General features: G+C 37.9%; 1 protein-coding gene across 1 annotated transcript in view; it reads left to right on the forward strand.

Moving 5' to 3' along the window:
• Positions 1-18176, forward strand: part of DNAH14 (dynein axonemal heavy chain 14) — a 398948-nt gene that overhangs the window by 293096 nt on the left and 87676 nt on the right. The window contains exons 61-65 of the mRNA XM_061159766.1: positions 1969-2063; positions 3361-3520; positions 11083-11214; positions 11568-11663; positions 17927-18067. Of these exons, the coding sequence (XP_061015749.1) occupies positions 1969-2063; positions 3361-3520; positions 11083-11214; positions 11568-11663; positions 17927-18067 (624 nt within the window). The remainder of the gene's footprint in view (positions 1-1968; positions 2064-3360; positions 3521-11082; positions 11215-11567; positions 11664-17926; positions 18068-18176) is intronic.

The following is an 18176-nucleotide window of genomic DNA, read 5'->3' on the forward strand; positions in this document are numbered from 1 at the left end:
AAAGGTTTCTCAGAGAAACCTTGGATTGAAAATAATGCTAACGCTGGACGTACAAGTGAACAATGAGAAGAAGGCAGGCCGATACCTCTCATATCTCTGGTATGAACTATTTATTCTTCAGCCATGTTTTTAATGATGATCTAATCAGATCTAACAAGGAGCCAAGCAAAATATTTTGAAATTATCAAAAAGGCTATTAGAAATATCTATTCACATTCACTATTGTTTATAATAAACCTTGCCTAAATATTTATTGTGCTTTGAGATATTAGCTAATGATAGTAGCTTTTGTATTTAACATAAATAAATAATTCCCCCAACTGAGGTTTTAGCTAATATATATATATATATAAAATAAATGTATTATATATATATATTTTTTAATAGATGGAGTTGCTCCATGAAAATCCTTTGCACATGGAAAATGTGAAACTCCACTCTCTGCCTTCTCTGACTCGGGGTGGCCATTGATCAGACCAGGGTTGAACATTTGGTCATCTGCTACACCAGACTGGTTCCTACTGGAATTCTGACTGGAGGGAACAGAGGGGTATCGGCCAGTTTAAAAAAAACAGAATTATTCAGGCAATGAGAGATATGACACAAACCAAATAAACAGTCCCTAGAGCTTCTTTGTTTTCTGAAGATGATCTGATAAGAATTAAAAATTATAAAATAAGGCACCTTTGACATACATCTGTACACGGAATCTGTAATTTCTCACTTCTTTCAATGAGACATTTTAAAACATCTTTCCAAATACAATAATTATTACCTAAAAGTCCATAATTAATTCTTGTTGAATAACTCTCATCAAAAAAGGGGGGGATGTATAGTAGGTTTAGAATAGTGTACATTGCATTATCAAGTATATTCATGAAAGAATGAACTTCCATTTTGAGTAGGTGTCAATGAGGATCTACCATCTACTTACAATTTTACTCATCTTAATAAGTGGAAGGATTTTCTACAGACAAGATTCTGAAGCTGGGCACTATAAATACAAGTTATATTATAGTATGACCTCTGGCCCTTCACCTTAGTGTCACATCACCAGGAAAGTTGGAACAGCAGACAACAAAAGTATTTCTAGAAGTCATTCATATTTGTAATAGTGTGTAATAACTTGATTATACAGAGAGGTGACTCTAAGCAACATAAATATAATCCCCAAGTCAGCTTGTTAGCGAAATCCCCAAAATATCCATAATCATTCCAGCACCACCTTTCTTGATAGAATACCCGACAAAGAGTCAGTCAAAAGTGTAAAGAGAAATTGATCTTATCTGATTGCAAATAGAATGTCTTACTTTTGCATGTCTTACAAAAAAGTATGACCCTGCACACATATTGGCAAAATTCCTTCCAGGACCTTGGAAGGGGATCTGTGCAACTGAAGGGTCTTAAGCTTCATTAGTTTTACAGTAATTCTGTCTTTAAGTGGCATGCTCAGTCGCTTAGCTGTGTCGAACTCTTTGAGACCCATGGACTGTAGCCCACCAGGCTCTTCTGTCCATGGACTTCTCCAGGCAAGAATACTGGAGTGGGTTGCCATTTCCTCTTCTAGGGGATCTTCCTGACTCAAGGATCAAACTGGTGTCTCCTGCATTGGCAGATGAACTCTTTTACCATTGAGCCACCTAGAATTCCATCTTTAAGTGGACCACTCCCAAAAAGGCAGTGTGAAAACTACACTAAGTCTAACACAGAAGGCAGAAAACACTCAGTGTTTTCGCTTCTCACAGATAACTTCTCATCAGAGATTGCAAAATACACTAATTTAGGACAGTAACACAGGTGTCTAACAGTGCGAGCATGTGTGTACATCCCCAAGTCATACAAAAGCATAACTTTTGTATGCGTGGGCATTGTAAAAATGAAGACTTACATTTTCCAACTTAAAAATATAAAAATTTTAAGTATGCAACTATATTCATATGTATTTAGGGGCTTCTAACTTTATTGCAGAAAGCTGACAAAGAATTAAAAAGTGTACTGCCAGCTCTCGACAAGGCATTTGTGGCTCTGAATGCCCTGGATAAAGCTGATGTCTCTGAATTAAGGTGAGTAAGTTACTGACGTCTCTTTTGAGTTGCAAGAACTCAAAATAAAACAAAAATACGTGGGAAAAGTTAAGTCTATATCCCATTTTTAGAATAAGCCATTTTACCTGTCGTGGGCTCTGGTACCAAGCTTCCTGGGTTGGAATTCTGGCACTGCTGCTTTCTAGTATACAGCTTTTCTGTATTTCAACGTCCCTTCTATGCAGCTGCGGTGATAACAAATATTGAAAGGATTGGATGAGCTGAAACATGTAAAATGTTTAGAACAGTCCGGCATAAGGCAAGTGCTCAAAAAAGATTAATGCTAACTGGTTTCCTCTGATTAAGCAGGCCCTTTCCCCTGCCGTTGTACTAAAGCTAAAGAAAACTAACCTAATGCTTGAATTCCTCGCATATGCCTTGGTTTTATTTATTTATTTTTTGGTTTGTTTTTTAAAGATTATCCCTGTGATGTTGCTAATGTACATTTCACTTCACTTCAAAATGCCAGACAAATGAAATGCCTTCTGATATGATCTTCGTTGCTATTCTTAGGACATGCAGCAGAGACACAGTTTAGTCCCTTCTCTTTCCCACCTGCTGTTTCCGCAACTGAAGGGACTTAGCACACACATACACATGTCAGCTGATTTGGATGTAGCTAAGAGGCAACTTCCAATTTTCCAATAATTACATCATTAATAACTTAGGAGACAAATTCCCATCTACCCTCCCTCTCTCAACTCTATATTATCTGTGATCTTTATAGTAGGAATTTTGGATCAGGATGAAGAATAATCAGAGGATGTGTTTAAAGGGAGTTGCACCTTACAGCACCCTTCAAATTACAGGAATAGGGTTGACTTTCTTTTTTTTTTTTTTTTTTTTTTTACTATTAGTTAACAAGTACTTTCTTTAATCAGTTCACTTGACTTTCAACTACCCCACACACACACGCACATATAGTGTTTCTGTCAAGTGGCTATCAGTAAACCAATACTGGGATGAAAGAAGAGAGTTCCTTCTTTTAAAGAACGCTGCAGCAAATATTTTTGTAATGAAAATAACTAACATCTAACTTGTATGTTCTACATAGCTAAGTGTTATTCATTTCATCTTTATAAAGCAAAGATACCCACATACTAAAGATACTCAAATTTTTGAAGATATCCAATAATGAAATAGCTATATATTGGCGAATAGTTCTTCTTACCAAAATACTTGTTAAAAAATCTGTGTGTATTATCTTTTGAGAGAGTTTATAAGGTATCTTTGATTTCAGTTATGAAGTTGATTAGATTTTAACCATTTATTACAGAGTATATACACGGCCTCCTTACCTTGTACTGACTGTCATGAATGCAGTTTGTATTCTTCTGCAAAAGAAACCTAACTGGACTACAGCAAAGTTACTTCTTTCAGAAACTGGTTTCCTAAAAAAATTGATTAACATTGACAAGGACAACATACCTGAGAAGGTAAAAGTTCATCTCTAATTAATGCATAATTGATACATTCCATACTTATACTCTGCAAGCCAAATGTAAGTATTAACACTGGAGTCTTGCATTAGAATCAGAAGACAATGATGAGGGTAAAAGATCAGAGAGCAAGCTGTATATGCAAACGTAAATGGTTTTCTGGAAGTGACAAGGTAAAGCAGTATGTCACCAAAATCCAAAACATGTCATGTCTCAGGATCTCTATATAATGAGAATAGGAGAGGTCAATAGTGGGGGAAATTTTTTTCTGGATGGATTGTATAACCTATGAAAGTACAAGGTGTGGATAAAGGTGTCTGAGATTTTTTAATTGATATATAATTGGCATACAACATTATATTAGTTTTAGGTGTACAGCATACTGATTTGACATTTGTATACATTGCAAAATAATCACCACAGAATGCAAATAATCACCACAGAAAATCTAGTTAATATCCATCACTATGCATAGTTACAAACATTTTTTCTTGTGATGAGAACTTTCAAGATTCACTCTCTTAGAAACTTTTAGATATACAGGTTTGGTAATATAGTCACCATGCTGTACATTATATCCCCAGGAATCATTTATTTTATAACTATGAGTATGTACCTTTTGACCACCTCCACTCATTTTCACCATCCCTAGCTCCCCACCCCTAGTAATCACCAATCTGCTTTCTGTATCTATGAGTTCATTTTGGTTTTTGTTTTCTTTTTTTTTAGGTTCTATACATACATGAGATCATATGATATCTATCTTTCTCTGTCTGACTTATTTCAATCAGCATAGTGCTCTCAAGACCCGTTCTAGTTATCAAAAATAGAAGAATTTCCTTCTTTTTTATGGCTGAGTAATAGTCCATTGTGTGTGTATTTTTTTTTTCACATTTTCTTTATGCATTCATCCATTAATGAGCCCTTCAGCTGCCTCCATGTGTTGGCTATTGTAAATAATGCTGCAGTTAACTTGAGGGTGAATATATCTTTCTGAGTTAGTGTTTTTGTTTCCTTCAGATAAATACCTAGAAGTTAACTTGCTAGATCTTTTGACAGTTCTATTTTAATTGTTGAAGAGACTTCATACTGTTTTCTATAGTGATTCACCAATTTACATTTCTACTAACAGTGCACAAGTATTCTACTTTCTCACCCACAATCGTTATTTGTGGTCTTTTGATAATAACCATTTTAACAGTGATAGCTCATTGTAGTTGTTTGTTTTTCCCTGATTATTAATGATGTTAAACACCTTTGCATGTACCTGTTACCTATCTGTATGTCTTCTTTGGAAAAACGTCTATTCAGATCCTTTGCCCATTTTTTAATCAGATTGGTGTTTTTGCTGTTGGATTAGATGAATTATTTATTTGGGATACGTGTGAGTGTGTGCCCCTACTTAGTCGTTCAATCATATCCAACCCTTTGCGAATCTATGGACTGGAGCCCACCAGGCTCCTCTGTCCATGGAGTTTTCCAGGCAAGAATACTGGAGTAAGTTGCCATTTCCTAGTCCAGAGGATTTTCTCAGGGATCGAACCTGAATGAGTGAGTGAGTGAAGTCGCTCAGTCGTGTCCGACTCTGCTTCCCGATGTACTGCGGTGGGTAGCCTACCAGGCTCCTCAGTTCATGGAATTTCCCAGGCAAGAGTACTGGAGTGGGTTGCCATTTCCTTCTCCAGGGGATCTTCCCGGCCCAGGGATTGAATCTGAATCTCCGGCTTGTACGCAGACGCTTTACCGACTGAGCCACCAGGGAAGCCCCCGACCTTCTGAGAGCCAGTGTTTAAGGAGTCACTGCTTTTGCAACCTAAGTGGAAAAGCTCTGGCCCCCAGGCCAGCAGACGAGTTCTGTGGATCATGGCCCACACTGGTCCCGGGGAAAACCAGAAGCTTCGTGGGAAATGGAAGAGGGAGGTCCCGCTGAGGCAAGGAGCCGGCCCGAGTGCCGAGGTGAGAACTGGCAGTGAAGGAAGGAAGGAGGCCCGGCGCCCCTGGGATCGAGCTCGGGCCATCGCTCCTGGTCTGCGGCTACACAGGAGGACTTGGGGCACCAGCCAGATGCCGGGAAAGCAACAGCAGCCTCGGGTGTGAAATGGTCCAAACTAGGAAGTGCAGAGCTGAGGGGGACCACTCCCAGCCCCTCCGCCAGGTCCACACCCGGGGCTCAGGTGAGTCCCAGGATACGACCCTCGCGGAGGGGGCGCGGCGGGCAGGACGGGCCCCACAGCCTACGCGGTGCTAGCAGGCCTCTTCTGCTCCTTCCTTCACGGAGGGCAGCATTGCCATCTCACGTCCAGACCTCCAGACGGTGCTTCCAGGCAGGCGGATTCTTTACCTCTGCACCACGTGGGAAGCCCCATTTATTTTGAATGTTAACCTTTTATGGTTTGCAAATATTTTCTCCCATTTTCTAGATTGCTTTTCCTTTTCACTGATGGTTTCTTTTGCTGTGCAACTTTCTAATTTGAGGTCATCGCACTTACTTATTTTTGCTATTATTGCCTTGCTTTTGGTGTCAAATCCAAAATCAAAGAACACCAAGATCAATGTCAAGTAGCTTACAGCCCTTGTTTTCTTCCAGGAGTTTTATGATTTGGGGTCTCATGTTCAGGTCTTTAATTAATTTTGAGTTAATTTCTGTATGGTGTAAGATAGTGGTTCAGTTTCATTCTTTTGCATGTAGCTGTTCAGTTTTCCCAACACCACTTATTAAAGAGACTGTCCTTTCACCTATGTATATTTTTGGCTCCCTTATTTAAATTAATAGACCAGATACACTTGTGTTCATTTCTGGGCTCTCTATTCTGTTCCATTGATCTATGTGTCTGTTTTTATGCCAATACAACATTGTTCTGTTTACCACAGTTCTGTAATATAGGTGGAAAACAGAAATCAAGATGCCTCCCTCTGTTTTTTCTCAAGGTTCCTTTGTCTATTTAGGGTCTTTTATGGTTCCATACAAATTTTAGGATTGTTTATTCTATTTCTGTGAAAAATGCCATTGGAATTTTGGTAAGTATTGTTTTGAATCTGTAGCTTGCTTTGGGTAGTAAGAGCATTTTAACAATGTTAATTTTTTCAATCTATAAGCACAAACGATCTCTCCATTTATTGTATCTGCTCTGATTTCCTTCATCAATGCCTTTAGTTTTCAGTATCAGATATTCCACTTCTTTAGCTAAATATATTTTTAGATATTTTATTCTTTTTGATGCAGTTGTAAATGGGATTTTCTACATTAGAAAATCTAAATTTCTCTTTATGAGAGTTTATTGTTTGTGTATAGAAATGCAACTGATTTTACATACTAATTTTGTCTACTGCAACTTTATGGAATTTGTTAGTTCTAGCACTTTTTTGGTAGAAGCTTTAAGGTATTCTACATTTAATATTATGTCATCTGGAAATAGTGACAGTTTTATGTCTTCTTTTTCAATTTAGGTGCCTTTTTTTTTTTTTTTTTTTTTGCCTACTTGCTATGGCTAGAACTTCCAACACTGTGTTGAATAAAAGTGGCAAGAGTGAGCATCCTTATCTTGTTTCTCATCTTATTTTTTTTTTTGTTTCTCATCTTATAAAAACAAATTTCAGTTCTTCCTCATTGAGTATGATGTTAGCTATGGCTTTGTCACATATGACCTTTATTATGTTGAGCTATATTCCTTCTAAAGCCAATTTGTTGAGCATCTTTCTCATAAATCAAAATTGAATTTTGTCAAATGCTTCTTCTGCATCCGTTGAGATGATCATATGATTTTTACCCTTCATTTTGTTAATATGGTGTACCACATTGATTGATTCATGGATGCTGAACCATCCTTGAATCCATCCCTGGAATAAACCCAGCTTGATTATGGTTTATGATCCTTTTAATATATTGTTGAATTAATTTGCTTATATTTTGTGGATTTTTGTGTCTGTGTTCATCAGAGATAGTTTTCTTTTCTTGTAGTATCCTGTCTGGTTTTAGTATCAGGGTAATGCTAGCCTGATTAAAAAAACAAAAATGAGTTTGAAAGTGTTCCCTCTTCTTCTGTCTTTTGGAAGAATTTGAGAAGGATTGGTATCAACTCCTTTACATATGTTTGGTAGAATTCACCAGTGAAGCCAACTGGTGCCGGACTTTTGCTTGTTGGGAGGTTTTTATTTATTGATGGTGGCTCAGATGGTAAAGAATTTACTTGCAATGTGGGAGACCTGGGTTCAATATCTGGGTTGGGAAGGTCCCCTGGAGGAGGGCAACCTACTCCAGTATTCTGGAGAATTCCATGGACAGAGGAACCTGCCAGACTATAGTCCATGGGGTCACAAAAAGTCAGACATGACTGAGTGACTTTCACTTTCACTTCAATCTTTTTACTAGTAACCAGTCTGTTCAGATTTCCTGATTCTTCATGATTCAGTCTTGATAGGTTGAATATTTCTAGGAATTTATCCATTTCTTTTAGGTTGTCCAGTTTGCCGGTATATGATTTTTCACAGTGGTCTGTTATGATTTTTTATATTTCTGTGGTATCAGCTGCAACATCTCAATTTTCATTTCTGATTTTACTGATTTGAGTGTTCTTTCTCCTTTTTCTTAGTCTAGCTACAGATTTTTCAAGTTTTTTTATCTTTAAAAAAAAAAAATTTTAATCCTATTGAGTTTTTTCCTGTTGAATTTTTAGTAACCATTTATTTGTGCACTGATCTTTCCTTCCTTCTATCAACTTTGTGCTTCATTTGTTCTTCTTTTTGTCATTCCAAGAGGTGTGTTAAATTTAGAAGCCTACCCCTCAGACTGAAGTTTTGATATAAGCAAATAGCCTCTTTCACTGGAAACCTTGGCACTTTCAGTCAGTCCTCTGTGTTGGGCCCTGGGATGGGTGAGTCCCCATGGACCTTTTAAGGGATATTTCTCAGATTGCTATAACCTTTTGAGTCTCATGGATACAACCCTGTTGACTTTTAAAGCTATATGTATTGTGGAATTTTTTTCTCAGGTGCAGGTCCTGAAGTTGGGTTGTCGGATGTGGGTTTCATACCCTTCAGTTCTCAGGGAGAAGCTCAGGGTTGTGAGTTCCCTGCCAACTGTGAGACTCCACACCATGGCGAGGTTGTGTCTCAGCCTCTCCTACCTGTTACAGTGTGGGGTCTTATCTCTTTCATCCAAGTATAGGAGTCGGAGAAGACAATGGCACCCCACTCCAGTACTCTTGCCTGGAAAATCCCGTGGACGGAGGAGCCTGGTAGGCTGCAGTCCATGGGGTCGCGAAGAGTCAGACATGACTGAGGGACTTCACTTTCACTTTTCACTTTTATGCATTGGAGAAGGAAATGGCAACCCACTCCAGTGTTCTTGCCTGGAGAATCCCAGGGAAGGGGTCGCACAGAGTCGGACATGACTGAAGTGACTTAGCAGCAGTAGCAGGTAGTTTTTGGCTTTCTTCCAGAGATTATTGCTCCCTACCTGTAGGTGGCGCTAGTGGTAAAGAACTCACGTGCCAGTGCAGGAGACATAAGAGATACAGGTTCGATCCCTAGATCAGGAAGATCTCCTGGAGGAGGGCATGGCAACCCACTCCAGTATTCTTGCCTAGAGAATCCTGTGGACAGAGGAGCCTGGTGGGCTGCTGTCCATAGGGTCGCCCAGAGTCAGAAACGACTGAAGTGAGTGAAGCAACTTAGCATGCATGCATGTATAGCTGTAGATTCAGTGTGGCCATGAGAGGGAGGGAATTCAGAATCCTCCTATGTCACTACCTTGAACCAGGTCTCTGAGATTTTTTTTCATTCATGTAACAAATGTTCATATAACAACATGTACCAAACACTGTTCTGAGTACAAATATTGATTTATGTGTGAGAAGATGAGGGTTAGATTAGAGCACAGAAAAAAAATTTTTAATAAAGTAGTCTGGACACCTAGTAAAGGGTTTCACTAGAGCAGATTTAATTCTGAAGACTGTAGATTTACTGTAGGACTGCAAGAAGGATGAGAGAAGGACCAAAGTCCTGAGCAAGCAGTGGAGTGCAGGGCACCAGTAGAGTGGGAGGCCATGTAGAGCCCTTACCCAGAGAAGTACTCCATCTATACCTTGATTTCAAATTTCCAGTCTCCAGAACTGTGAGAGAATAAATTGTTGTTGTTTTAAGTCACCCAGTTTGTGGCAATTTGTTACAATGGCCACAGGAAACTAATACAGATTTTGGTACTACTTGGTGATTGCTGCTGCAACAATATTACCTAAAACTATAGAAGTAGCTTTGGATGTGTAGATGCTGGAATAATATCTAAACAGGGACATTATATAGGAGTCAAGCTGAGAGCTAAGTTCAAGGACAAACTGAAAGGTTTATATACATATGAATGGCACTGTCACAGCTGAAGGGGTGAATACTCATTAATTAATTCAATAAATATTTATGGATTATTTTCCATGTAAGAGACACTGTGAGACATTACAATAGTTTATAAGACCAACTTATTGATGTTATGAAGCTTACATTGTAACAGGGAAAACAGACATTAAATAGCTAACAACACAATTAATTAGTTAGTTAAAATAATAATCTGTGCTATTAGGAAGTATAGAGTAGTACTTGAACAAGGTGAATTTTTTTAGCAGAATATGTGTTACTACCCATACCACTCATGAATTAATGCAACAACTCTTCATTCTCTGAAGCATTCTTAGCAAAAACGATTCCCTATGGTTATGCTTAAATAGATACTTTTATACTGTTATACTTTTGAGGTATACTTATAGCTTATCTATAGAAAAAAAAGTATAGCTTATCTAAAGAAATGATTAAAAGCCTAACCGCATTTTAAATAATAATAAGAACACAAGTAATCATTGAGAATGGACCACATTCCATCTGAATTATTCAGCAAAATGGTCCTGTCCTTCCAGGCAAGAAAGGAAATGCCTGGTTAGAAAGGATGGGACAAGGAGTATCAGTCTGAGAAAGATTTCCTTCTGATTATTTCTCCCCAAAGTATAGGAGAAATACTATATCGCTAACTCTAAACTAGGTTGTGCCATTTAGATGAGGTGGATCCATAGACCTGTGACAGGTCTAACTAAGCTATAGAACAATGTCCTCAGTGAGCCCCAGCATGCGCCAGGCCACACCACCGTCATTGACCAGACAGACCTTTGTATAGGACTGTGCCCTGCCAAATGCTCCTTATGGAACAGAAATTGAGGGTGGTTTTCCAGGTGACCACACATAAAGTACACAAGAAGAAGACTTCAGACCTCCTTATACACCACATTCCACAGAACTAGAGAAAGGTAACTTATTTTATTTTCATTTTAAAATGGAGTTCTTAAAAAAAAAACTATAATATAGCTACTGTAACAATAACAGCAACAAGTAGAGGCTCTCCCCCTCTTCTTTAAAAAATTAGTGATACTAGAGCCAGTTTGTATCCAGGCATGTCTTACATTCTACTTTTGAAGAATAGTTGAGTATTTTTATTGAAACAAAATTTCTTTCTAGTGTAGACTGGGGAAAACTTCAGATCAATAATATTTCTCATATAATACATGAACTGTTCTCTCTAGGCTTTCATAAAACTGAAGAAGATTTTAGTCTTACCTGATTTCAACCCAAACAAGATTGCTCTAGTTTCTGTTGCTTGTTGCTCTATGTGCCAGTGGGTTATAGCTTTGAATAACTACCATGAAGCACAGAAGGTATGCTTTTTCCTCTTAAATACCTGTAACAATTTGTAAGTGATACGTCATTGTCCCAGAAAAGCATTTAATGCTCAAATGAACTTCTGTGGAAAGAATGCTTAATGAAAAACACTTTAACAACCATATTATGTTTACTCTCAGATATCAAATTCTCCTGTCATGTTCTTTAATTTATGACAACTATGCTATTGTTTTGTTTTATTGTTTCTCCGTATTAAACTAGTTATTTCCCTTTGTACACTAATTCTAAGAAAGCTTAAGAGTTGACATATGTGTCTTTTAATCTTAAGTGGTATTTTTAGCAGTGAACTTGAATTTAAGCACTTAAATTTTGTGACATTCTGTTTAAGCTGTTGGGCCCTAAACAAATCCAAGTGGCCGAAGCTCAAAATGTCCTAAAAATTGCACAACAAAGGTTGGACGAAAAACAAAGAGGTTTACAGCTGGTAAGAAATTTCTTTACTTGTTACACTCTCAAAGTCTTTATGAACTAGACAAAAACATCAGGAAAGAGTCATTATCTCAACAGACTTTATCAGTTTAATGTAAAATAAAGACAATAATACAGGTAGTGAAAAAATTCATTGTGATTAATTAAATAATATAAATACTATAGGGCTTTCCAGTTGTTGTTGTTTAGTCACTAAGCTTTGTCTGTTTCTTTGCTACCCCATGGACTGCAACATGGCAGCCTCCTCAGTCTTTCACTGTCTCCCAGAGTTTGCTCAAATTCATATCCATTGAGTTGTTGATGCTATCTAAACATCTCATTTTCTGCCACCTCCTTCTCCTTTTGCTTTCTATCTTCCCCAGAATCAGGGTCTTTTCCAGTGAGTCAGCTCTTCGCGTCAAGTAGGCAAAGTATTGGAGTTTCAGCTTCAGCATCAGTCCTTCCAATGAATATTCAAGGTTTATTTCCTTTAGGATTGACTGGTTTGATCTCCTTGCAGTCCAAGGGACTCTCAAGAGTCTTCTGCAGCACTACAGTTCAAAAGCATCAATTCTTTGGCACTCAGCCTTCTTTATGGTCCAACTATCACATCTGTACATGACTACTAGAAAAACCATAGTATTGACTATACACACCTTGGTCAGCAAAGTGATATCTCTGGTTTTTAATAAGCTTTGTCAAATAAAGTTCGTCATACTTACCTTCCAAGGAGCAAAGTGTCTTTTAATTTCATGGCTGCAGTCAATGTCCACAGTGATTTTGGATCCCAAGAAAATAAAATCTGTCACTGTTTCCACTTTGTCCTCTTCTATTTGCCATGAAGTGATGGGACTAGTTGCACAATCTTAGTTTTTTGAATGTTGAGTTTTTGTGGGGTTTTTTGCTTTTTTATATTTTATTATTATTGTTGGTATTATATTTCAGTTATTCTGGGAGGTATGTAGTGATATCATATTTGGTTTTAATTTGCATTTCCCTGATGCCTCATGATACTGAACGTCTTTTCATGTGCTTACTTTTCATTTAAATTGTTCTACCAACAATCTTGTTAAGAGTACTAAAAGACATGCTGCTAGCTGGTTAAAAAAGGTTTTCCAAACCACATATCTGACAAAGGACCCCTCACTACAATATATAAAAAAACTTTCAAATTCAACAGTAAATAAACACTCTAATTAGAACATGGACACAAAGTGTGAATAGACATTTCACAAAAGAAGGAATTTAAATGAATGTTGAGTTTTAAGCCAGCTTTTTCACTCTCTTCTTTCATCCTCGTCAAGAAGCTCTTTAGTTCCTCTTCACTTTCTTGCTATTAGAGTTTTATCATTAGCATATCTGAAGTTGTTGGTATTTCTCCCAGCAATTTTAATTCCAGCTTGTGATTCATCCAGCCCAGCGTTTCACATTATGTGTTCCGAATATAAGTTAAATAAACAGGGTAACAATATACAGCCTTGTAGTACTCCTTTCCCAATTTTGAACAAGTCAGTTGTTCTTTGTCTGGTTCTAACTGTTGCTTCTTGGCCTGCATACAAGTTTCTCAGGAGACAGATAAGGTGGTCTAATACTCCTATCTCTTTAAGAATTTTCCACAGTTTGTTGTGATCCACACAGTCAAAGGCTTTAGCATTGTCAGTGAAGCAGAAGTACATGTTTTTCTGAAATTCCTTTGCTTTCTCCATAATCCAATGGATGTTGGCAATTTGATCTCTGGTTCCTCTGCCTTCTCTAGACCCAGGTTATACATCTGAAAGTTCTTGATTCATGCACTGTTGAACCCTAGCTTAAAGGATTTTGAGCATAACCTTTTTAGCATGTGAAATGAGCACAGGTGTACAGTAGTTTGAACATTCTTTGGCATTGCCCTTCTTTGGGACTGGAATGAAAACTGACCTTTTCCAGTCCTGTGGCCACTGCTGAGTTTTCCAAATTTGCTGGCACATTGAGTGAAGCACTTTAACAGCATCATCTTTTAGGATTTGAAATAGCTCAGCTGGAATTCCATCACCTCCACTAGCTTTGTTTGTAGTAATGCTTCCTAAAGCCCACTTGACCTCACACTTCAGGATGTCCAACTCTAGGTGAGTGACCACACCATCATGGTTATCTGGATCATTAGGACCTTTTTTTATAGTTCTGTGTATTTTGCCACCTCTTCTTAATCTCCTCTGCTTCTGTTAGGTTCTTATCATTTCTGTCCTTTATCTTGCTCATCCATGCATGAAATATCCCCTTGATAGTTCTAATTTTTTTGATGAGATCTCTAGTCTTTCCCATTCTATTGTTTTCCTTTATTTGTTTTCATTGTTCCTTTAAGAAGGCCTTCTTATCTCTCCTTGTTTCCCCAGTACGGTAGTGAAGAATCCACCTGCCAATGCAAGAGACGCTGGGTGGACCTCTGAGTTAGGATGATCCCCTGGAGTAGGAAATGGCAACCCACTCCAGTATTCTTGCCAGGAAAATCCCATGGATAGCAGAGCCTGGTGGGCTACAGTCCATGGCATCACAAAGATTTAGACACAACTGAGCAACTGAGCACACACACACATAAATACTAATGTACAGGTCTTAGTGCCTGACACCTAATAATACACTCAGTAATGTTAACTAATGTTACATCACTAATACATTAATTCACCATTTATTCCAGGACATCTTTATAACTTTAGTTTACTGAAGACTTAATATCAATCTATGTTTTTTAAAAAACTGTTTAGCCTGTTTCTATTAATTACTTTGTTGCTGTGTAAAATCATGGTTATTATTTTTAATGGACTTCCCAGGTGGCTCAGTGGTAAAGAATCTGCCCGCCAGTGCAGGAGACTTAAGAGACATGGGTTTGATCCCTGGGTGGGGAAGATCCCCTGGAGAAGGAAATGGCAACACACTTCAGTATTCTTGCCTGAAAAATCCCATGGACAGAAGAAGAACCTGAAAGGCTACAGTCCATGGGGTTGCAAAGAAGTCAGACACGACTTAGCGACTAAGCACAAGCACATTCCTTTGATGTCTCAATTTTAAATCAAATAAGAGTATCATAATGAAAACTAAAACTAGAATTGAGATCATTAATCCCTCTCCCCTACATAGCTCACATACCTTTTGAGAATGGGTAAGGCAATATACTTCAGAGACGGCAATCTAATAGGCACATTCCGCCCATTGACATCTTTATTTGGACTATGTAAGTCTTTTCCTACATTTTGATGTACTTACCAACATTTTAATCTGAAAATTTCATTTAAAATCTACATTCTCTTGAAAATTCAGGAAATCTGACAGCCTGAGCTAGCATTCTTAAGTGGCCACCATAAATCCCTGAATTCACTTCAAGGATTTATATTACCTACCTGGTCCCATAGATATTTCTTGCAAGCTTAAGAGATATAAAAAGTATTGGACATTTTTAAGGGAAATTAGCAACAAATTTGAACTGAATTTATTTTATGTTGCTGTGTAGTTTTATTGTACTTATGCTTGGTATTTTCAATTTTGATATTTACTCAGTTTTCCTGATGTCCATGATTTTATATGTGTGTCTTAGTATTTTCACTCATCTATCCAACAAATGTTTGTTTACTGTATTGCTCACTTGTTTTTATTATTATTGCATGGTATAAGACAGAAAGATAAACTGCAAATTCTTGTCAGAATTTTATTTGCTAATATTCCACATTCCCTTCCAGGACTATAGGCTTCATGAGAAGTTTCTAATATTTTAACTCACTGAATGCAAACAAGTATATTTTAAATGTATATTTTTACTTTTGTGTGCTCAGTTGCTCAGTCGTGTCTGACTCTTTGTGGCCCCATGGACCGTACACCACCAGGCTCCTCTGTCCACGGGATTCTCCAGGCAAGAATACTGGAGTGGTTGCCACTTCCTACTCCAGGGGATCTTCCCAACCCAGGGATTGAACCTGAGTCTCCCATCTCCTGCATTGGCAGGTGGATTCTTTACCACCTGGGAAGCCCCATTTTTACACTTAATATTTTAAAATTGAGTGTGATAGTTAACTCCATTGGTTTTAAACTCTTTGTTGAGATTTTATGCTTACTCAACCATGCACTGTCTCCCATTTTATAAACAGGTTTTTTGTTCACCTGGGTCCTAGTATTAAAAAACAATTCTGAAAAATCTCTGGAACTTTGGGGAAAAGAAATAATATCAGAACCTATTATATTTCACTGTGTTACCTTGGAGGCACAGAAATTTCACGTGTTTAGTTGAATTGATAAGCCCTCCGTCTAGTCAAGGCTATGGTTTATCCAGTGGTCATGTATGGATGGGAGAGTTGGATTATAAAGAAAGCTGAGCACCGAAGAATTGATGCTTTTGAACTGTGGTGTTGGGGAAGACTCTTGAGAGTCCCTTGAACTTCAAAGAGATCCAACCAGTCCATCCTAAAGGAGATCAGTCCTGGGTGTTCATTGGAAGGACTGATGTTGAAGCTGAGACTCAATAAAAGTATTTGCCACCTCATGCAAAGAGTTGACTCATTGGAAAAGACCCTGATGCTGGGAGGGATTGGGGGCAGGAGGAGAAGGGGATGACAGAGGATGAGATGGCTGGATGGCATCACTGACTCAATGGACAGGAGTTTGAGTAAACTCCGGGAGTTGCTGATGGACAGGGAGGCCTGGCATGCTGCAATTCATGGGGTCGCAGAGTCGGACACGACTGAGTGACTGAACTGAACTGAACTGACTGACTGACACTTTAATATTTAAATAACTCACTAGATCATAAGTAACAAAGAAAGAGTTTTCTGAGTAATCTAAACAGAAAGTATAAGCAAGAAAACAAAGCAACATAATATATGAAAGAGCAAACAACTGAATAATTATTATGGGTGTAACAGGACTAAATAATAAATCATTAGAATAAGCATGCCAAAAGTCACTAATGTGTATATTTTTGTGAAAACTAGGTATTTTCACCAGGATAACATCTTAGAAATCAGAGGAGTAATTACAGATCACTAACTGTATTCAGTAGGCACAATTTTGTATATACAATTGCATGTACATATCATATTGAAGTCTTCACACTAAACCCTGTCTTCAGAGATTTTGAGGACATGAAAAAAGAATAATAAGACTATAAGACCACAGCCCAAGAGATAATATCTGGCAGTGTATAATTCCTTCAAAAAATGACTTTTGTAACCAGTATAGATCTGTGTGGACTTGTCAAGCTAAGACTTTATGAAGATTCATTTCATTTCACAACTTGGAGTTGATAAGAATTTTAAAGAATGCCTAGGGTTTACATCCATTTAAGGGAGGAGTCCAGGCACAAGGGAAGAATATGAGACAAATCCCAGGGGCAAGAATATTTAGGAAATGTTTAGAAAATATGGAATAAGCCAATCTGGTTGTACTGTAATATTGAAAAGGAGATGAATTTGGGAAGGAATATTGGGATTAGGTTGTGGGTGTTTTTGTTGGCAGGGTCACAACACTGGACTCTCTCCTTAGGCAACCTTTTCTATAAGAATTCACCAAATGTCTTTGAGCAAGGATAATCAAGATAAGTGGTAATTTAAGAAAACAGTTTCATCAACTAATCATGAAAATATGTTTTCTACTTAACAGCCTGTGCTTAGTTGCTCAGTCGTGTCCAGCTCTTTGCGACCCTGTGGACTATAGCCCTCTAGGCTCCTCTGTCCATGGGATTCTCCAGGCAAGATTCTCCAGGCAACCCACTGGAGTGGGTTGCCATGCCCTCCTCCAAGGGATCTTCTCAACCCAGGGATCGAACCCAGGTCTCCTGCATTGCAGGCGGATTCTTTACCATCTGAGCCATAAGGAAGCCCCTACTTACAGCCTAGGGATAATTTAATAGTTGCTTCATCCCACCAATCCAACTTCAAAAACTCATTAGTTTCTAGTCATCAGAGTATCTGGGATGAAAAATGTTCAATCGGTTCCTTAAAAGAAGGAAACTAGGTGTGATACAAAATTTTCTGTGTGAAAAATAAATCAGAAATGAATCTTCAGATACCAAGATTGTAAGAAAGCTTATCAAGGAAGATGGCAGTTTTTTTAAAAAAGTTCAATATCAAGGATTCATTCATTTAATTACCACAATGTACATTTTCATTGATAATATATCTATCTTTCCAGGAAGATTTTCCAGGATGTGAAATGAAATGGGTGTTTCATTTTTGCATGTTTGCATAAATGACAGATAAACTCTTAAGGCAAATGAGAGTAAAAATGTGTCTCAATACTGAATTAATTGTCTTTCAGGTTGAAGAACATCTTCAGTTTTTGCAAGAAGCCTACAAAGAGATTGTTGCTGAAAAAGAACTATTAGCACATCGAAGAAAACTGGCCACCAAGCGCTTACAGTGTGCATCTATCTTACTAACTGCCTTGGAAGATGAGAAGGCAGGACTTCCCTTGGTTTTATATCTCCTTCATTAATTTCTACTAGGCTTGACAAACTCAAGATGCTGCTTTCACTGAAGGCTATATCATACTGCATAAAACTATTTTA

The sequence above is a fragment of the Dama dama genome, chromosome 14 (genome assembly GCF_033118175.1).
Source record: "Dama dama isolate Ldn47 chromosome 14, ASM3311817v1, whole genome shotgun sequence".
In the NCBI taxonomy this organism is placed as follows: Eukaryota; Metazoa; Chordata; class Mammalia; order Artiodactyla; family Cervidae; genus Dama; species Dama dama.